Source organism: Entelurus aequoreus, linkage group LG03, assembly GCF_033978785.1.
Source record: "Entelurus aequoreus isolate RoL-2023_Sb linkage group LG03, RoL_Eaeq_v1.1, whole genome shotgun sequence".
Classification (NCBI taxonomy): domain Eukaryota; kingdom Metazoa; phylum Chordata; class Actinopteri; order Syngnathiformes; family Syngnathidae; genus Entelurus; species Entelurus aequoreus.
Window position 1 is genome coordinate 8,625,506 of NC_084733.1, and position 22,977 is coordinate 8,648,482.

At 37.7% G+C, this 22,977-nt stretch overlaps 1 protein-coding gene across 2 annotated transcripts; it reads left to right on the forward strand.

Annotated features, from left to right (window-relative positions):
• Positions 1–3,052: 3,052 nt before the first annotated feature.
• LOC133645348 (pre-mRNA-splicing factor 18) lies at positions 3,053–21,701 on the forward strand. Of its 2 annotated transcripts, XM_062040232.1 has the most exons (11): positions 3,053–3,225; positions 6,521–6,598; positions 6,770–6,796; positions 11,064–11,165; positions 13,025–13,138; positions 13,255–13,401; positions 14,852–14,920; positions 15,004–15,144; positions 17,518–17,589; positions 17,670–17,825; positions 21,079–21,701. In XM_062040232.1, the coding sequence occupies exons 1-11, from the start codon at positions 3,160–3,162 to the stop codon at positions 21,157–21,159; spliced, it is 1,053 nt and encodes a 350-aa protein (XP_061896216.1). In that variant the 5' UTR covers positions 3,053–3,159; the 3' UTR covers positions 21,160–21,701. The 2 variants fall into 2 exon arrangements, with proteins under 2 accessions (XP_061896216.1, XP_061896217.1); XM_062040233.1 differs by lacking the exon at positions 6,770–6,796 and having other exon boundaries at positions 21,079–21,700.
• The last annotated feature ends 1,276 nt before the right edge of the window (positions 21,702–22,977 follow it).

The following is a 22,977-nucleotide window of genomic DNA, read 5'->3' on the forward strand; positions in this document are numbered from 1 at the left end:
GTAAAAAAAAAGGTCAAAGACAAAGCTATTCGGTTTCTTGTGAGTATATACACTTCACTGCCGATGTGGGGGGGGGGGGCGCCACCTAAAATCTTGCCTAGGGCGCCAGATTGGTTAGGGCCAGGCCTGTATCTACAAACCCCGTTTCCATATGAGTTGGGAAATTGTGTTAGATGTAAATATAAACAGAATACAATGATTTGCAAATCCTTTTCAACCCATATTCAATTAAATGCACTACAAAGACAACATATTTGATGTTCAAACTCATAAACTTTATTATTTTTTTTGCAAATAATAATTAACTTAGTATTTCATGGCTGCAACACGTGCCAAAGTAGTTGGGAAAGGGCATGTTCACCACTGTGTTACATGGCCTTTCCTTTTAACAACACTCAGTAAAGGTTTGGGGAACTGAGGAGACACATTTTTGAAGCTTCTCAGGTGGAATTATTTCCCATTCTTGCTTGATGTACAGCTTAAGTTGTGGTATTTTAGGCTTCATATTGCGCCACACATTTTCAATGGGAGACAGGTCTGGACTACAGGCAGGCCAGTCTAGTACCCGCACTCTTTTACTATGAAGCCACGTTGATGTAACATGTGGCTTGGCATTGTTTTGCTGAAATAAGCAGGGGCGTCCATGGTAACGTTGCTTGGATGGCAACATATGTTGCTCCAAAACCTGTATGTACCTTTCAGCATTAATGGCGCCTTCACAGATGTGTAAGTTACCCATGTCTTTGGCACTAATACACCCCATACCATCACACATGCTGCCTTTTACACTTTGCGCCTATATCAATCCGATGGTTCTTTTCCTCGTTGGTCACGACGTCCACAGTTTCCAAAAACAATTTGAAATGTGGACTCGTTGGACCACAGAACACTTTTCCACTTTGCATCAGTCCATCTTAAATGAATTCAGGCCCAGTGAAGCCGACGGCGTTTCTGGGTGTTGTTGATAAACGGTTTTCGCCTTGCATAGGAGAGTTTTTAACTTGCACTTACAGATGTAGCGACCAACTGTAGTTACTGACAGTGGGTTTCTGAAGTGTTCCTGAGCCCATGTGGTGATATCCTTTACACACTGATGTCGCTTGTTGATGCAGTACAGCCTGAGGGATGGAAGGTCACGGGCTTAGCTGCTTACGTGCAGTGATTTCTCCAGATTCTCTGAACCCTTTGATGATATTACGGAGCGTAGATGGTGAAATCCCTTAATTCCTTGCAATAGCTGGTTGAGGAAGGTTTTTCTTAAACTGTTCAACAATTTGCTCAGGCATTTGTTGACAAAGTGGTGACCCTCGTCCCATCCTTGTTTGTGAATGACTGAGCATTTCATGGAATCTACTTTTATACCCAATCATGGCACCCACCTGTTCCCAAATTGCCTGTTCTCTTGTGGGATGTTCCAAATAAGTGATGCCTTGCTTTTCTGTCTTTTATCTCAACATAGCTCCGCCCCCTCTGAAGTCATGCACAGTCTGCCAAAGACAAAAAGAATTGCTATTGCAAAAAAAAATACAAAAAAAATTATAAAATAAATAAAAAAGGAAAATAAATTTAAAGGAAAAAAAATTAATTGCTATTGCAGTTACAACTTTACTTTAAAACGCTATCTACCTCTAGCAAACAAAAAGCTGTGAAAACTATAATGCTATGCTCCAAATTCAAACTCTTAACATAACCTGTGTGAGCCTATAACTATACACATTACTACATATATGTATATATATATATTTTGCATTCTACTATAATTACTTTATTGAATGGACAATGTATTGTACTTTTTTATTTTTTTATTTTATAAACCTTTATTTATAAACTGCAACATTTACAAACAATCGAGAAATAACAATAATCAAAATAAGTACAAAAACAGTACAAATCAGCGCCAGGGGGTTGTAAACTCAGTAAAGTAACATATATATATATATATATATATATTATATAATATATATATATATATATATATATATATATATATATATATATATATATATATATATATATATATATATATATACATAAAACAAAGTGCAAAGCCATAGGCTCACACAAGTCCAGTAAATAATAAAAATTGTGGGTGGGGTTGACAAGTACAATACAGCGTCACCAGGGGCACCCGCTAGGGATTTTGGGCCCCATGAAAAGAATCTTTGACAGGGCCCCCTGTACTATATAATTTCATCATCATTAGGGGCCTCTCTGGACCCCCCTCCATCATGGGCCCCTAGAATCCGTCTCCTTTACCCCCCCTTTTTGGCGCCCCTGAGCGTCACTATTGCATACTTGCCAACCCAGTGCCCCTCCCGAAAATCTCCCGGGGCAACCATTCTCCCGAATTTCTCCCGATTTTCACCCGGACGACAGTATTAAGGACGTGCCGTGACGGCACCGCCATCTCTCCTTAGTTTTTTTTTACTGTAAATAAAAAATGTTGGCACATGAGCTGCCAGTTTTTTTTTTGTGTGTATATTTTTGTGTTTATTACTGTAAGTGCCAAAACGGCACCACAGTTTATTACAGTAAAAAAGTACTGTTTTTTTAATTTAGAGAAAAATAATGCAGTTGAGATAGGCTCCAACACCCCCCGCGACCTCAAAAGGGACAAGCGGTAAAAAATGGATGGATGGATGGTGTAAAAAGCACAATAAATGTCACAATTTGACCATGAAATCTATTGCTACTTTTACATTGCACAAATTGATGGACAACTTGCTTGGAAATCATTATTATTAGTATTAATTTCTATTTAAAACATGGTTTGAATGTTTGATCATATATAATTAGACAATATTTAATTTAACATCATCTGTGATTACATGGAGTACATATATTTTTTTCCTCCCAAAATAAAAAAAAAAGAAAACATTTAGTAAGAAAAGTTACACTACTTTATTGATAAATATTATTTCCAGGCCAATTAAAATGAGACAGATTCACCCTCCATTCCGGCAGGTGGCGGTAATGCACTTTAAATCTGTTTGCCAACCGCCATTAAACCAAGTGCCCCTGGCTGCAGGGGTTACTCCATTAAACAGCAGAAGAAGACTAACTTCCGGCGGAAGTAGTGCTGCTCAGACGAACAAACCTTTACTAGAATGTTTATCTTATCCGAATAACCTTAACATTGTTTGATATTATGTGCTAAACATGGACATTCTTAAAGCTGAGATTGCCAGGAAGAGAAAAATCCTCGAAGAAAACCAGCTGGTTGACGTAAGTTTGTCGCCATGGAGGATGTTTGTGTTCGCTACTTAGCTCACCTTCTAGAATGTTCTTTAGAGCAGCGGCCAGTCTTTCTACTAACTCTCTTTAGACACTTTTAAAAACAATAACATTAAAGTCAATAAATCATGTGGTTTAGTAGATAACAACGGTCAGACACTGATGATCTATCACAGTGTTTTTCAACCACTAGTGTGCCTTGGGAGATGATCTAATTTCACCTATTTGGGTTAAAAATATGTTTTGCAAAGCAGTAATTATAGTCTGCAAATGATGTGTTGTTGTGGAAGGTGTCCGGCAGAGTAACCCTGTAATACTCTTCCATATCAGTAGGTGGCAGCAGGTAGCTAATTGCTTTGTAGATGTCGGAAACAGCGGGATGCAGGTAAAAAGGTGTCTAATGCTTTAACCAAAAATAAACAAAAGGTGAGTGCCTCTAAGAAAAGGCATTGAAGCTTCGGGAAGGCCTATGCAGAACGAAACTAAAACTGAACTGGCTACAAAGTAAACAAAAACAAAATGCTGGACGACAGCAAAGACTTACTGTGGAGCAAAGACGGCGTCCACAATGTACATCCGAACATGACGTGACAATCAACATTGTCCCCGCAAAACGTGAGTTTAAGGACAGCCGAAATTAGCAGGACAAAACGGCGCTGGCCAAATACTCTCATCAGTGAAGCATGTTTAATATAAACAGTAGGAAGGTTTGTGTCATGTTGGTTCTCCTACACAAACATTATTAAAAACAACAAGTATAATTTTCCCCTCATCTTTTTCCATTTTTTAAAAAGCTCCAAGGAGCCACTAGGGCGGTGCTAAAGAGCCGCTTGCGGCTTGCCGACCCCAGCTTTAAGGACATCATTCACCACATCCTGTTTACTTGACTTTGTGGTCATTATTCACTGCCATTGTTCTATTGTGCACATAACAATGTTGTTGTTCTTTACATTCATATATGCACTTAAGAGTAATACGGTGTGGCCCTTTAAGTGACCGTCAAGAGATTTACCCAAAGGTGGGGGTTTGTTGTGACAGCCATTTTGAGTCGCTTTATGTCAGGTTCAAACACCGATGACATCGAGATTTCTCTACAGAATCTCCTCTCTGGTCAACAAAAGCACCATGAAGATTCTAGCGGGAACTCTCATTCAACCCTTTTTCGACTACGCATGCACCTCCTGGTACCCCAGCACCTCCAAAACCCTCAAATCTAGACTCCAAACATCCCAGAACAAGCTAGTCAGGTTACTTTTAGACCTCTACCCCAGATCACACCTCACTCCTACCCACTTCTCCAAAGTGGGCTGGCTCAGGGTGGAGGACAGAGTAAAAACAACTTGCCTGCCTGAGCCTAAGTCTATAAACTCGCCTGACCTCCCCTACCGAAGTACATGTCAAACTACTTCCTTAACGTAAATGACCGCCATAACCACAACACCAGGGGGAGCTCTACAAACCAACGTTAAACCCAGATTCCGATCTAACAAAGGTCTTAACTCATTCTCCTTCTATGCCACAATATGGAATGCACTCCCAACAGGTTGTAAAAGAAAGTGCATCTCTATCCTCCTTCAAAACCTCACTAAAAGAACACTTCCAGTCAACTTCAACCCTTGACTAACACCCTCCCCTCCACATCCCACCTCCCCGGATTGTGAATAATCAAATGTATATACTTGTTCTTATGCTTTCTGAACTCACTATGTTCACTGCTCTCTGTACATATCCTACGAAGTCTGACCTACACTGTTACAATGTCCATTTCTCAGATGATGCAATTGTTGATGACTGAAGTGCTGATATCAACCAAACCTAACCCCCCCGCACCCAACCCCCACCCCCTCCACAGCCTAACCCCCGGATTGTAAATAATGTAGATTAATTCAATGTATATACTCTGATGATTAACTTGTGTGATGACTGTATTATGCTGATAGTACACTACCATTCAAAGTTTGGGGTCACATTGAAATGTCCTTATTTTTGAAGGAAAAGCACTGTACTTTTCAATGAAGATAACTTTAAACTAGTCTTAACTTTAAAGAAATACACTCTATACATTGCTAATGTGGTAAATGACTATTCTAGCTGCAAATGTCTGGTTTTTGGTGCAATACCTACATAGGTGTATAGAGGCCCATTTCCAGCAACTATCACTCCAGTGTTCTAATGGTACAATGTGTTTGCTCATTGGCTCAGAAGGCTAATTGATGATTAGGAAACCCTTGTGCAATCATGTTCACACATCTGAAAACACTTTAGCTCGTTACAGAAGCTACAAAACTGACCTTCCTTTGAGCGGTTTGAGTTTCTGGAGCATCACATTTGTGGGGTCAATTAAACGCTCAAAATGGCCAGAAAAAGAGAACTTTCATCTGAAACTTGACAGACTATTCTTGTTCTTAGAAATGAAGGCTATTCCACAAAATTGTTTGGGTGACCCCAAACTTTTGAACGGTAGTGTATATATTTGTACCATGAATTGATTTACGTGGACCCCAACTCAAACAAGTTGAAAAACTTATTCGGATGTTACCATTTAGTGGTCAATTGTACGGAATATGTACTGTACTGTGCAATCTACTAATAAAAGTTTCAATCAATCAATCAATCAATCTATTAAACAGACAAGAAGCAGGGAATTAAACAGAGACAGGATTCAATTTAGCTCAATGAGGAGAAACGTCTGGGCTGTACTCTTGCACAGTCTTCCACCACGCTCTGACAAGAGAATTCCACGCCTCCTCTTTTATTTGGACTTTCCCTGATTACATAGCAGCAGCTGTTTCTAAAGGGAGGGGGGTCGTAAACAGCTGTTGCCTTCGGTCACAATACAGTTCAAGGAAAAGATGCCTGGAGCTTGCGTCAGGTCCTGCTTCCTCTCCGCTTTGTAGATCTCGGGTCAAGACAAGATCTTCCTGTGGATTACAATAGATCAAAGAAACGGACACCTTCATGTCGCTTCCCATCGCACACAGTGGAGTTTTACAAGATCAAAGACAGCTTTTCTGCTCGCCGGGAACTCATGGAAACACGTTTTGTGATAACTTAGATACAATTATTCCGACACTTTATGTAACAAGATTCTTCTGCTCTTTGTTTTGACTAAACGGCGCACACGTTTGTGTGTCAAAGATATTTCAAGTTGTCTTGCTTTCGCGTTACAAGCAAAAAAAACAACCCCCCATGGGTTGTTCAGGTGTGCCTAATAAAGTGTCCAGTGAGTGTACATGCCCATGTGACACGAAGAATGACCCTTTCTGTTCCCACGTCTTGTTTCCAGGGCTCCAAAAAGTTCTTCAAGAGAGCCGACCTCGCACGCAAGGAGCAGGAGGACTACTTCAAAAGATGTGGCTATAAGGTTGATGGCTTCATTTTGCTTTCCTTTACACGCAAATACATTTCACTTGTGTTCAGTGTGATGTCACATTTGAGCCACGCTTAGGGAAGGAGGTGACAAGTTCAGACCTTTTAGTGTTTGTTTCTGTCTTCACTGTGTTGTTTCTCCTCAACCTGCCGCCTGCGCCTGTAGGTTCAGAGAGAGTCTCCTGACAGCCAGGTATGGGCTCGCAACAGTGAAAGTAGCCGACAGGATTGCATGAATACAAAAGTGTGATTTTTCTCCCCCCCTCCCCTACACTGTATGTCCTAATGCTTCTACTTCCTTGGTGCCTTTTTTCCACCTGCAACAGACAGTGTAAGAATGTTGTCTTCCCCCTGGAAGCCCACCAATGTCAGTGTGTACACCAGAGCTGGGCAAATATTTGGACTCGGGGGGCCACATTGAGAGAAAAAAAGTGTCTTGGGGGCCTATGTGTGTGTATAAATGATATGTACACATTTAGCTGTACAGTATGTGTGTATAAATGATATATACACATTTAGCTGTACAGTATGTGTGTATAAATGATATATACTGAGGGTGTAATGGTACACAAAAATTTCGGTTCAGTGCGTACCTCGGTTTAGAGGCCACGGTTCGGTTCATTTTCGGTACAGTAAGAAAACAACAAAATATACATTTTATGGTTTTTTATTTACCAAAATTTGTAAACAATGGCTTTATCCTTTTAACATTGCTTTAAAATAGCTCTGTGTGTGATGGATGTGAGCCACCACTAGGCTGATCAGTGCAACAGCAGGCAGCCATGAATGCTAAGTATAACAATAACATACATACCGTATTTCCTTGAATTAGCGCCCGGGCGGTAATTAATTTAAAACCCTCTTCTCACTCCGGCGCTTACCAAAGGCATGCTGTAAATTTAGGCATGCGCTTATAAATTTGAGTGTGATATAAGGATACCATCATGACATCGCTTAATGCCGCAATAAAATGTAAAGCATAATGAATCGTCCCGGGAGTTATTTTTGTTTGGGTCTGAAAAGGCAATTAAAATAACATTATTAAGGCCTGTTAGCAGGTTTTTTTAGCTCATGATTTGTTTCTGAAATGTTACTCGTACAACTGCATCAAAATGACTCATATTTGACACACGCAGCTATATTAATAAAACATTTTTTCAAAATAAAGCGCTTTGAAAGACGCAACTCCAACAACAAAAAGTCAGCTCTCCACCACTACAAACTAACACAATATTAATAATAAGAATTGCAATTATATAAAACGTAGTAGGTACGTGACTTACCCGGCGGTAATTCTAGTCATACGCTGATTAATTTGCGAAACGAGTTTGACCCGGCGGTAATTGTAGGCATATACTAATTATTTTGCGAAACGAGTTTGACCCGGCGGTAATTCTAGGCATGCGCTAATTATTTTGCGAAACGAGTTTGACCCGGCGGTAAATCGAGGCATGCGCATACTATATACCAGGTTCAATACAAATACACGTACCGTTACACCCTTAATATACACACATTTAGCTGTGCAGTATGTGTGTATAAATGATATATACACATTTAGCTGTACAGTATGTGTGTATAAATGATATATACACATTTAGCTGTACAATATGTGTGTATAAATGATATATACACATTTAGCTGTACAGTATGTGTGTATAAATGATATATACACATTTAGCTGTACAATATGTGTGTATAAATGATATATACACATTTAGCTGTACAGTATGTGTGTATAAATGATATATACACATTTAGCTGTACAGTATGTGTGTATAAATGATATATACACATTTAGCTGTACAGTATGTGTGTATAAATGATATATATACACATTTAGCTGTACAGTATGTGTATAAATGATATATACACATTTAGCTGTACAGTATGTGTGTATAAATGATATATACACATTTAGCTGTACAGTATGTGTGTATAAATGATATATACACATTTAGCTGTGCAGTATGTGTGTATAAATGATATATACACATTCAGCTGTACAGTATGTGTGTATAAATGATATATACACATTTAGCTATACAATATGTGTGTTTGGTTCTCTTTTTTTCAGGAACACTAATACCAAAAGTCACAATGTCCCATAGAGTTCTACAAAAGTTATGACAGACCACCTCAAAAAAACTAAATTTAATTTTACAGTTTTTTACTGAATGGGACACCCAAAAATGTACATGAAAATGAAGAAAGTGGGATTTACAATATTTTGAAAATCTTAATTTCCCCTCTGGGATTATTAAAGTATTTCTAATTCGGATTAACTATGAACAATAAAACACTGAATATTAACAACATATGAACATCTTTTACTTCTCAGACCAGCTCCTCCATAGACATCTTTTACAATCAAGCAAAACACAATAATGTAACAAACAGCAAAATATGAATGCAAAGTGTATTACCGGTAAACACCTACAATATGATAAATTATATATTATCACTTTTATGCAGAACTTTGTTGTAAAAATCTGCTTTCGCATCTGTTCCTGACACATGTGTTTGGGGCTGGCTGCTCTGAAAACAGGCCCCGCCCACTCTGCTTTGTTCCTGGTCTGAGCTGCTGTGACCTAGATTACCCTAATAACTCCTATAACACCCAAAATGTACACTAAAATAAAGAAGTGGGATTTACAATATTAACTATGAACAATAAAAGACTGAATATTAACATCTTTTACTTCTCAGACCAGCTCCTCAATAGTTGTGTATCTTTTACAATCAAGCAAAACACAACAAAAATGTAACAAACAGCAAAATATGAATGCAAAGTGTAATAAACACCTACAATATGATATATCACTTTTATGCAGAAATTGGTTGTAAAAATGTGCTTCCGCATCTGTTTCTGACACACTCTGCTTTGTTCCTTGTCTGAGCTAGATTACCCTAATAACTCCTATAACACCCACAAGTGCAGACCATTTAAATACTTTCTATAGTTCAAGACTTAGTCATTTTAAAAACATCACTGCACACCATAATGGCAAATACACTTTTGATGTTGAAGGTCTAAAAAAAAATGATGTAGAACGTCCGGCGGGTGGATTGAAAATGTTAATGGTCCGCATGTGGCCCGCGGGCCCTATTTTGCCCAGGTCTGGTGTATACTTTTCGTACTGAGCTAGTGACACGATGCTGACATTATCACAGAACTTATTTCCCGGCACATGCAAAGAAGACCAATGAAAAAGACAACAAGGAACAGAAGACATAAACCCAACTGAGGACACATTTCCAGTGTGCTGTTCAGCATGGGTGCTACATTGAAATGGGGCATATTTGTGTTACAAAACTGCTTTTTGACTGCAGCTTTTTTTCTTTTGTGCTTTCGCTCCATGTTCAGCCTGTGATGGATGTCACACTTCGCAAACACACTGATATATCCGATTTGAAAAGCTTTTTTTTTTTTAATGAGATTGTGTTCCTTAATTGTCATGATTGGCTAAAAGAGCGGTGATGCATGCATCTATAGAAGCATGATGAAGTACTTTGTGCTGTAAAAAGACTACACGTGTGGCATTGTATACACCATTATAATACAGTGTTTCCCATAAACTTCCAAGATACCTGTGGCGGTGGGGGCGTGGTTATGGGCGTGGTCACCATGACATCATCGATCACTTTGCATAATTTACTACAATGATATGATTTTCTCTAAAAAGGCTCAAAAAATGTATACTTACTAATTAATAATAACAGTTTTGTTTTAAACAGTTTTGTTTTACAATATAATTACAACACTTTATGTACATATTTATATACAGATTTGAACAATAAGTTATTCACTGAAATATATTTATTAATTGTGGTTCTTACAAAAAATATATCTTATAAAATATAAAAGCTAAAATGTCTCTTAAAGCTCTGCCCCTTTAATTAGTGCATACTAAATAATTTAACTTTAGCCTACTACTACAACCATATTATTTACCAGCAACATAAAGTGAAACAGAGGCAGAGGTGTCCTGCCACAGTCAGTAACAAATAAACAGAAAACAGTAGTGGTCAAATACAAATAAGGCAACAAGAGAAGTATCCTACACTTCTCTTTTGTAAAGTAAATCTCAACAATCCTGTATGGGCATCTACATCAACTATATGATTTGCCTGAGAAGGTGGACAGGAAATTTTTTTTTTATTTTTTATTTTTTATTTGTGGCGGACGTAATTCTTTCGTGGCGGGCCGCCACAAATAAATGAATGTGTGGGAAACACTGTAATATTTGGGACTTTGTGTCCTCCTCCTACTGGACATGACAGGTAAGATATGCATGTGGATCTGTGCTGTTCCCCTTATCACTGGGAAAATACGGCCTCTTCAATCCTGGGAACACATTTGCTTTTTCATGATTTTTATTGAATGAAAGCGTTATTTGAACCATAATAAAATCTCTCTTTCGCTCTACTAACTTGAGTTTTCCCCATTTGTCCTGAAGATTGACAAAAAGGAAGAGGATGAAGCGTCCACCTCAGCTAATCCAGGACTGGAGCTGGAGCTGACAGAAGAGAAGCTGCCAATGACACTGTCGCGACAAGAGGTGAGGGGAAAAGCGAACCTTGTGACGCGTGTGAAATTAATACGCTGCCGTATAATTAAAATGAGCAAAATGTATAAATGACACATGTGGTTATGAATGTACTACATGACATACAGCGGTGTTTTTCAACATTTTTTAAGCCAAGGCACATTTTTTGCGTTGAAGAAATTCGGAGGCACACCACCAGCAGAAATCATTAAAAAACGAAACTCAGTTCTAACAGATACTACAATGCTTCCTGTCTCCTTGGCTTTGCGTCGTCTAACATTCCAAATACAGTAATCTTCCACCAAATAGGGATTAAAAAAACATGTTATTTTGTCAACTAACAGATACCACAATGCTTCCTGTCTCCTTGGCTTTGCGTCGTCTAACATTCAAAATACAGTAATCTTCCACCAAATTGGGGGAAAAAAAACATGTTATTTTGTCAACTAACAGATACTACAATGCTTCCTCTTGTCTCAAAGTAGGTGTACTGTCACCACCTGTCACATCACCCCCTGACTTATTTGGACTTTTTTGCTGTTTTCCTGTGTGTAGTGTTTTAGTTCTTGTCTTGCGCTCCTATTTTGGTGGCTTTTTCTTTTTTTTGGTATTTTCCTGGAGCTGTTTCATGTCTTCCTTTGAGCAATATTTCCCACATCTACTTTGTTTTAGCAATCAAGAATATTTCAGTTGTTTTTATCCTTCTTTGTGGGGACATTGTTGATTGTCATGTCATGTTCGGATGTACACTGTGGACGCCGTCTTTGCTCCACAGTAAGTCTTTGCTGTCGTCCAGCATTCTGTTTTTGTTTACTTTGTAGCCAGTTCAGTTTTAGTTTCGTTCTGCATAGCCTTCCCTAAGCTTCAATGCCTTTTCTTAGGGGCACTCACCTTTTGTTTATTTTTGATTAAAGCATTAGACACCTTTTTACCTGCACTCTGCCTCCCGCTGTTTCCGACATCTACAAAGCAATTAGCTACCTGCTGCCACCTACTGATATGGAAGAGTATTACACGGTTACTCTGCCGAGCTTTAGACAGCACCGACACTCAACAACAACACATCATTTGCAGACTATAATTACTGGTTTGCAAAAAATATTTTTAACCCAAATAGGTGAAATTAGAAAATCTCCCACATCACAGTGGTTGAAAAACACTGACATACAGTATATACTTACCGCATGGATGTAAAACGATGATGTTATTTAGAGCATTTAACAGAGCAACTCTCAATGGCTCCATTGTTAGCTGACTTTTGCTAACGTTTGTTTACAATTTAGAATATGTAAAAAAAATAAAGAAATACAAACATGTTCTTGTCTTACGTAAGAATTGTGAATGATAGACAAAATTCCAAAAAAAAGTGCAGTTTCTCTTCAAGAGTCCTATTATTTTTTTGTGTGGTTGTTTAATTATCTTTCTCTTTTTCTGTTTTAATGTGTAAAGTTTTTGAGTGTTTTCAAATGGTAAACGATTCTGTTTGAAGTGATGTCAGGAGAGTTTTCTTCCTCTGTTAGTGTCATATTCCTCTGAGGAGAGATTAACAATCAGTCTGTGCTGAAAGAGCACAATTGAATAGCTGACTTTCTCAGACAGCAACATGTTTATACAACTTCAGATTGGTCGGGGTATGTTTTTTAATCATTGTGTCTTTTATTCATGTTAGAATTTAGTTGGTCCGTGAGTTTACAAAGTGATATCAATCACTTTTTAGATCATTTTAGTTTAAAACGTACTGCTGACTTTTTGGGAGTTTCACTGCATTTATCATTAATGTTGTTTATCTTTACGTCTTGGTGTCAAGGTTGTAAAATCAGTACCGCGTGAGATGGTTTAGTCGTCAACAGTGAACAAATGTGTTTGATTAGGTCATTCGGCGACTGAGAGAACGAGGCGAGCCGGTCAGACTGTACGCAGAGTCCGACTATGACGCCTTCCAACGACTGCGGAAGATTGAGATTCTGACTCCGGAAGTAAACAAGGTAGGCCTCAGGACACTTTGCAGTGTTCCACTTTCTCCATAAACCCCCCCCCCCCCACTCCTGTTAACCCCTTTGATCAGCTTACACAGTAGTGGTGACCACTTCCTGTTTCTTAGGGTTTGAGGAATGACCTGAAGACTGCCATGGACAAGATTGACGCGCAGTACTTAAATGAAATTGTCGGCGGGACAGAGCCTGGAGAGGTGGACACGCAACATGACCTCAAAGTGCATGAAGAGAACACCACCATAGAAGAACTGGAGGTACTGCACATCACCATTGACCACCCTCACTTTTCCCAAAGACCGCAAACTGTTAAGCAATTTTTTCAAGTTGCGGACAAAACGGGAAGATTAGAGGAGAAGAAGTTTCAAGACCTCTCCAACATAGCAGAAACTAGGGTTGTCCCAATACCAGTATTTTGGTACCGGTACCAAAATGTTTTTCGATACTAAATTAATCATCAATCAATCAAAGTTTATTTACGAGTGTCTCAAAGGGCTGCACAAGCCATGACGACGAATAAAAGGGACCACAAAAAATTAAATTGTCTTTATTTGAACAAACAATCTTAGGGTAGATGAAACATATGTTTATTATTGTAATTTAGTCCTTAAATAAAATAGTGAACATACTAGACAACTTGTCTTTTAGTAGTAAGTAAACAAACAAAGACTCCTAATTAGTCTGCTGACGTATGCAGTAACATATTGTGTCATTTATACACCTATTATTTTGTCTACATTATGAGGGACAAACTGTAAAAATTGATTATTAATCCACTTATTCATTTACTGTTAATATCTGCTTATTTTTTGTTTTAACATGTTCTATCTACACTTCTGTTCAAATGTAATAGTCACTTATTCTTCTCTTCTTTGATTAGTTTTGGATGATACCACACATTTAGGTATCGATCCGATACCAAGTAGTTACAGGATCATACATTGGTCATATTCAAAGTCCTCATGTGTCCAGGGACATACAGGTATTTACTGACTTTATAAACATAATATGAATTTTTAAAAAGAGAATTTTGTGACGATAAAAAATATCGATGTAATCATAGTAGTATCGACTAGATACGCTATTGTACTTGGTATCATTACAGTGGATGTCAGGTGTAGCATTTGTTTACATTTAGGAGCGCTAGCTTTTGTTAGCGGTGACGCCGGTGAGCTATTGTATCCTCCTACGGTGTGTAGTGAAGCATGTTTAGCTATTCCTCGTCCTCCAGTGATACTAATACTTGTAAAACACTTACTTTATTTGTCACCATGGAGACAAGGATTAGTGATTTAGAAGTAGCTCTTCTTGAGGGTGTTTCAGTGTTATAACTTCACCTTTATCTTAAATTTTTACACCAAAATGCGTCCATTCTCCCTTTTCTGTCTACACACTGTGTCTGCTTGTAAGTACTCTGTGTGTGCGCGCTGCCGAACATGCTCCTCTGCTCGTAAAACCAGCAATGTCATGAGGTGACGACGGTGCGCCGTCATGACCGTTAAAAAAAAATATGGGGAACCGGTACTTTTCAAACAGAGTATAGTACCGTTTTTTATTCATTAGTACCGTGATACTATACTAGTACCGGTATATCGAACAACCCTAGTGGAAACCCTAACAACTTATTAGTTGTCTACCAATTAAAGCGGTACACTTAAGTCAAGCACACTCACGTGTTGTATGATTTATTTATTGTCGTTCATGCAGATTCTTGGCAGAGCTCTGGGCATAGGAGATGACAATGGAGACCAAGATGTCATCGACAAGTTTCTCAGTGTGAGTGCTCTTATTTCAGCTTTATTCATTATAGCTCGGGCCCTCTTGTCGGTGGTGTCACCCGCCGTTCTCTTTGCTTCCAGTTTCTTCTTGGCGTGTGGGCCAAAGATCTAAACAGTCGCGAGGACCACGTGAAGCGCAGCGTTCAGGGCAAGCTGGCCAGTGCCACCCACTCTCAGACCGAGGCTTACCTCAAACCTCTCTTCAGGAAGCTCAGGAAGAAGGTACCAAAAAACTATTCAATTATCAAGGCTGAAATATTAGTTTCGGGCTCAAATGGGAGTTTGTGAACGACGCTAACACGGTGAGGATGTCAAATAATTGCTAGCATATAATGGCAATAATGAATGCATTTGAATATACATATCATATCAGTGTTTGTTGTGTCGATAATGATCCTACGTTAACTATTGTATGGATTCTGAGGCACAAGTGATGACATGATCAAACTGTGCTCCACAAACTATGCTGGCAATGTGGAAATATTGCTAAGTTTTGCAGTCTCATTATAAATATACAATTCACAATTAATGTAAAGCACTGGTTTTACTTGTATTCTAATATCGCACCTTGGAAAGAATCGCTCGCAGTCACAAGCAGCAAAGTACCGGGTATTGTTACGACGCAACTGGCGGTACAGACAAAATATACCCAGTTATACAGTACCTAGTTTATAATTGTAGTGGCTAAATAACATAGTGACTAAAACAGACAAAAGTAATGTGTGAATAAGGTCAATAAGTAGATGAACCATCTGTGGCTGTGAAGTGAACACTAGTAAGGTTGTAAATACTGTATAGAGTAGGCTAACCCATGTGGTTCCTGTGGATGTGAACACAAGTTGTAGTGACTAAATAACATAGTGACTGAAACAGACAAAAGTAATGTGTAAATAAGGTCAATAAGTAGATGAACCATCTGTGGCTGTGAAGTGAACACTAGTAAGGTTGTAAATACTGTATAGAGTAGGCTAACCCTTGTGGTTCCTGTGGATGTGAACATAACTACTGTAGTGACTAAATAACATAGTGACTGAAACAGACAAAAGTAATGTGTATATAATGTCAATAAGTAGATGAACCATCTGTGGCTGTGAAGTGAACACTAGTAAGGTTGTAAATACTGTATAGAGTAGGCTAACCCATGTGGTTCCTGTGGATGTGAACATAACTACTGTAGTGACTAAATAACATAGTGACTGAAACAGACAAAGTAATGTGTAAATAAGGTCAATAAGTAGATGAACCATCTGTGGCTGTGAAGTGAACACTAGTAAGGTTGTAAATACTGTATAGAGTAGGCTAACCCATGTGGTTCCTGTGGATGTGAACACAAGTTGTAGTGACTAAATAACATAGTGACTGAAACAGACAAAAGTAATGTGTATATAATGTCAATAAGTAGATGAACCATCTGTGGCTGTGAAGTGAACACTAGTAAGGTTGTAAATACTGTATAGAGTAGGCTAACCCATGTATCAAACTGTGCTCCACAAAGCAACAATTGTGGAAATATTGCTAAGTTTTGAAGTCTCATTATAAATATACAATTCACAATGAATGTAAAGCATTGGTTTTACTTGTAATCTAATGTCACACCTTGGAAAGAATCGCTCGCAGTCACAAGCAGCAAAGTACCGGGTATTGTTACGACGCTACTGGCGGTACAGACAAAATAAACCCAGTGACCTAGTACCTAGTTTATAATTGTGCTGAAGGACCGATTATAAATATTGTGTTAAGTTGTTACATTGTCACTAGCACTCACCACAATTACTGTAGATTAAAAATGAAAATACAGGTCATACATGTGACGGTGGTGTAGTAGTTAGCATGTAAGCCACAAAGTCAGGAGCTTCGTTTGGGCATCTCTGTGTGGAGTTTGCATTTCAAAAATATGCCTGTTAGGTTAATCGGAGTCTGTAAATTGGCCTTTTGTATGAGTGTGAATGGTTGTTTGTCTATATGTGCCCTTAATTGGCTGCCGACCAGCCTCGCCTCGTGTGTACCTCACCTGAAGTCAGCTGTGATAGGCTGCAGCCTATCCTTATCCGTGACCCTAGTGAGGATAAGCCATATAAAACTCTGGTTGGATGGACATGTGATATCACTCTTGAATGATCGGTATTGGAACATCTCCGATATTATTCAATTGGATTCTAATTTGTGAATGTATTACAAAAATAACCAGTCTTTCTTGTTGATAGGAAGAGAACATGGAATTAGTTGTCCATTGGTCATGATTTTTGTAAAGGATTATTTTACGTTGCAGTATTTCTTATTTTGTACAGTGTTTATTAATGAAATGCATTGAGTGGCATCACAATAAAGGAAGCAGAAGGTGTTCAATCATCATGCGAGATGTGACCTGACATTGGTTTGCTGCATATATTGGTGCCGATTGATATGGGAAATTTAAGTTGTGAACAGAATGTCATATTTTCTAACAAAAATAATCATCCAAATAGATCTCACGTGTTCATGTTAACTGTGGATTGCTGTGAAATACTGTAATGTATAATATTAACCAATTTTGCTCAAGAGTCCTCAGTTCATTTCTGCATTTGCCATTCATTGAAATTGTGCTGTGTCCTTTAGAATTTACCGGCTGACATCAAAGAATCAATCACTGACATCATCAAATTCATGCTGGAAAGGGAATACGTCAAGGTTAGTTTTCTTCTTGCCTCTTCCCTCACTCAACAGCACATGTTTTTGAATATTTAAATGAGCTCGTTTTCTCTGTCAAGGCAAATGACGCATACCTGCAGATGGCTATAGGAAACGCCCCGTGGCCCATCGGCGTGACCATGGTGGGGATCCACGCCCGTACCGGCAGAGAGAAAATCTTCTCCAAGCATGTGGCCCACGTCCTCAACGATGAAACGCAGAGAAAGTATATTCAGGTAAGACAAATGAATGACGTCACAATACCGGGTATGTGATTTTTCCGTCGAGAGTCGGAAATCTGTCTTTTTTACCTCCTGTAAAAATAAATATTTTTAGTTTTTTCCGACCTACAATGTGTGTTTAAAATCTTGATCCATATCTTTGCCATACCTGCCAACAACTACGGTTTTCCCCTAATGAGTAGGGTTTTTGATCATCCAGTGGTAAAAAGTAAGGTTTTCCATTCAAAATGATGAAGTTAAAAATGGAAGCTACGTAGTGAAGCAACTCCACAGGCAGGGGATTGGTTGGTTTATGTATAAGAACATCCATGATTGTTTACTACGATGAGTCACCATTGGTTAAGATTAGGGCAAAACATTAGGGACAGGCCAATCAGAGGCAAGATAGGGCGGGTCATGGTACCAGGAAGTGAAATCACAACAGACATCCCAAATGACGAAGAGAGAGTCGGAGAAGAGAAGAGGGAATATTCAAGATTTATATCTTTAAAAAACTAGTGGAAGATGGCAGAGGGATTCTCTTCCTTCGATGTTTCTGTTTGCCATGTAGACCACGTCCAGGAAACCCACAATGTTGGCCACATTTGGACAAATGTATGATAAAACATTCATTTGACTTGTTTACCATGTAAGCACAAATCAAAAGTGGAAGAGGTGGAATACACATTTAAGAACACACATGATTGTGGCAGACATGTTTGCTACAGTATAGTCTGTCTAAATGTTAACTTTCATTTTCATTGGCGTTTTACAACAAGACAGTAGCTGACATTTTGTTCATTATTTCTACTATTTATATTTTGACATTGAATAGTTGAATCATTTTGAAACATGAACAACAAGATATGTGTTATTTCTCACTATAAATCACAAATGGCTATTCAAATAAAGGAAGTTAGCTCAAAGAATAAACATTGTTTGTACTCTTTAAGATTTTTGCATTCGGAGCAGTTAAAAGTGGAGAGGGAATTAACGAGACAGAAATTGGCTATAAAATCCAAGGCAGAATCCATTAAAGCACAAACAAAAAGGAAAGTGTAAGCTGCTCAGAAATTTGCCGGAAAGGCTCATGTCAGAGCCATCGAAGCAAAAATGCCAAAGTAATGTGGGAATGAAGCAAAGTAATGTGTAAATAATGTCAATAAGTAGATGAACCATCTGTGGCTGTGAAGTGAACACTAGTAAGGTTGTAAATACTGTATAGAGTAGGCCAGGGGTCACCAACGCGGTGCCCGCGGGCACCAGGTAGCCCGTAAGAACCAGATGAGTAGCCCGCTGGCCTGTTCTAAAAATAGCTCAAATAGCAGCACTTACCAGTGAGCTGCCTCTATTTTTTTAATTTTATTTATTTATTAGCAAGCTGGTCTCGCTTTACCCGACATTTTTAATTCTAAGAGAGACAAAACTCAAATAGAATTGGAAAATCCAAGAAAATATTTTAAAGACTTGGTCTTCACTTGTTTAAATAAATTCATTAATTGTTTTACTTTGCTTCTTATAACTTTTAGAAAGACAATTTTAGAGAAAAAATACAACCTTAAAAAGGATTTTAGGATTTTTAAACACATATACCTTTTTACCTTTTAAATTCCTTCCTCTTATTTCCTGACAATTTAAATCAATGTTCAAGTAAATGTATTGTTTTTATTGTAAAGAATAATAAATAAATTTTAATTTAATTCTTCATTTTAGCTTCTGTTTTTTCGACGAAGAATATTTGTGAAATATTTCTTCAAACTTATTATGACTAAAATTCAATAAAATTATTCTGGCAAATCTAGAAAATCTGTAGAATCAAAATTTAAATCTTATTTCATAGTATTTTGAATTTCTTTTTAAATTTTTGTTCTGGAAAATCTAGAAAAAATAATGATTTGTCTTTGTTAGAAATATAGCTTGGTCCAATTTGTTATATATTCTAACAAAGTGCAGATTGGATTTTAACCTATTTAAAACATGTCATCAAAATTCTGAAATTAATCTTAATCAGGAAAAATTACTAATGATGTTCCATAAATTATTTTTCTAATTTTTTCAAAAAGATTCAAATTAGCTAGTTTTTCTCTTCTTTTTGTCGGTTGAATTTTGAATTTTAAAGAGTCGAAATTGAAGATAAACTATGTTTCAAAATTTAATTGTAATTTTTTTCGTGTTTTCTCCTCTTTTAAACCGTTCAATTAAGTGTAAATATCATTAATTATTAATAATAACATAGAGTTAAAGGTAAATTGAGCAAATTGGCTATTTCTGGCAATTTATTTAAGTGTGTATCAAACTGGTAGCCCTTTGCATTAATCAGTACCCAAGAAGTAGCTCTTGGTTTCAAAAAGGTTGGTGACCCCTGGAGTAGGCTAACCCATGTGGTTCCTGTGGATGTGAACATAACTACTGTAGTGACTAAATAACAGTGACTGAAACAGACAAAAGTAATGTGTAAATAAGGTCAATAAGTAGATGAACCATCTGTGACTGTGAACTGAACACTAGTAAGGTTGTAAATACTGTATAGAGTAGGCTAACCCATGTGGTTCCTGTGGATGTGAACACAAGTTGTAGTGACTAAATAACATAGTGACTGAAACAGACTCAAGTAATGTGTAAATAAGGTCAATAAGTAGATGAACCATCTGTGGCTGTAAAGTAAACACTAGTAAAGTTGTAAATACTGTATAGAGTAGGCTAACCCATGTGGTTCCTGTGGATGTGAACACAAGTTGTAGTGACTAAATAACATAGTGACTGAAACAGACATAGTAATGTGTAAATATGTCAATAAGTAGATGAACCATCTGTGGCTGTGAAGTAAACACTAGTAAAGTTGTAAATACTGTATAGAGTAGGCTAACCCATGTGGTTCCTGTGGATGTGAACACAAGTTGTAGTGACTAAATAACATAGTGACTGAAACAGACACAAGTAATGTGTAAATAAGGTCAATAAGTAGATGAACCATCTGTGGCTGTGAAGTGAACACTAATAACTGACTAACATAGTGACTGAAACAGACATAGTGACTCATTTGGATGACTGGGATATGTATTTATGTCAACTCTGTGGATCATTTTTCAAGTCTTCAAACACTAAAACATCTTTAAACGGTTATTGTTGTGCTCATTTTTGCGTGTTCAATTGCTGAAAAACCAGGAGCTTATTTTCAGGCTTTTTTCCTTAAGTTGAAATCACATGCCTGCATTACAGATGTGTCACTGAGCGCTTGGGACGACACATGTTCTTTTCTCTTCCACAGGGACTAAAGAGGCTGATGACCATCTGCCAAAAACACTTCTCGACGGATCCATCCAAGTGTGTCGAGTACAACGCTCTTTAATGTCAAGCTTTAATAAGGTTCAACCTGCTACTTTATGTCGGAGGAATGACATTGGGGGACATTTATCTTGCATCTTCACACTCATCAAGCGAGTCGCTCGTCAGTGCGCACAAGCAGACGCTCCTGGCGTGTCTGTATTTTGTCCTTTTCACACCATCATAAAAGCTCGGCAGTGTTTTTTCAAACCTGAGCTGCGTATTGATGTGCTGCGCTCTAGTGGTGTAGGTTTTATTGCACCAGCTCACCTCTACATAATCAACTGTCTTTATTACCTTTAGTCGGACTTTGTACTGGACAGAAGCATTGTGACACCTTCACAACTCCATGTAGTTATTTGACATGGGTGCGATATTGTGAAAGCAATATTTTGCAAACAGATTTTGTCTTAAAAAAAAAAAGTAAATAAATCGGTACTTTATTTGACAAAAAAAAAAGCTCCATTGACTGCACCACAAATTGTGTTCGCTTAATGCGATTACTGTATTTTTCGGACTATAAGTCCCTCCGGAGTATAAGTTGCACCAGCCGAAAATGCATAATAAAGAAGGAAAAAAACAAAAATAAGTCGCACTGGAGTATAAGTCGCATTTTTGGGGAAATTTATTCGATAAAACCCAACACCAAGAATAGAAATTTGAAAGGCAATTTAAAATAAATAAAGAATAGTGAACAACAGGCTGAATAAGTGTACGTTATATGAGGCATAAATAACCAACTGAGAACGGGCCTGGTATGTTAACGTAACATATTATGGTAAGAGTCATTCAAATAACTATAACATATAGAACATGCTATACGTTTACCAAACAATCTGTCACTCCTAATCGCTAAATCCCATGAAATCTTATACGTCTTGTCTCTCATGTGAAAGAGCTAAATAATATTATTTGATATTTTAGGTCATGTGTTAATAATTTCACATATAAGTCGCACCCCCGGCCAAACTATGAAAAAAACTGCGACTTATAGTCCGAAAAATACGGTGTACATTAGCTTTGCCATTGACATGCTACTTATTAGCGATTTTACATGGCGATTTCAACACCTCTAAATTTGACAACTAAGATGCATGTTGCAATCAAACAGCTGCTGCGTAATAAGTGCCGTATTTTTCGGACTATAAGTCGCAGTTTTTGTCATAGTTAGGCCGGGGGTGCGACTTATACTCAGGAGCGACTTATGTGTAGGGATGTCCGATAATGGCTTTTTGCCGATATCCGATATTCCGATATTGTCCAACTCTTTAATTACCGATACCGATATATACAGTCGTGGAATTAACACATTATTATGCCTAATTTGGACAACCAGGTATGGTTAAAAAATAATAAAATAAAATAAGATAAATAAATTAACATTTTCTTGAATAAAAAAGAAATTAAAACAATATAAAAACAGTTACATAGAAACTAGTAATTAATGAAAATGAGTAAAATTAACTGCTAAAGGTTAGTACTATTAGTGGAGCAGCAGCACGCACAATCATGTGTGCTTACGGACTGTATCCCTTGCAGACTGTATTGATATATATTGATATATAATGTAGGAAGCAGAATATTAATAACAGAAAGAAACAACCCTTTTGTGTGAATGAGTGTAAATGGGGGAGGGAGGTTTTTTGGGTTGGTGCACTAATTGTAAGTGTATCTTGTGTTTTTTATTGATTTAATTAAAAAAAACGATACTGATAATAAAAAAAAACGATACCGATAATTTCCGATATTACATTTTAAAGCATTTATCGGCATCTCTACTTATGTGTGAATTTATTAACACATTACCGTAAAATATCAAATGATGTTATTTAGCTCATTCACG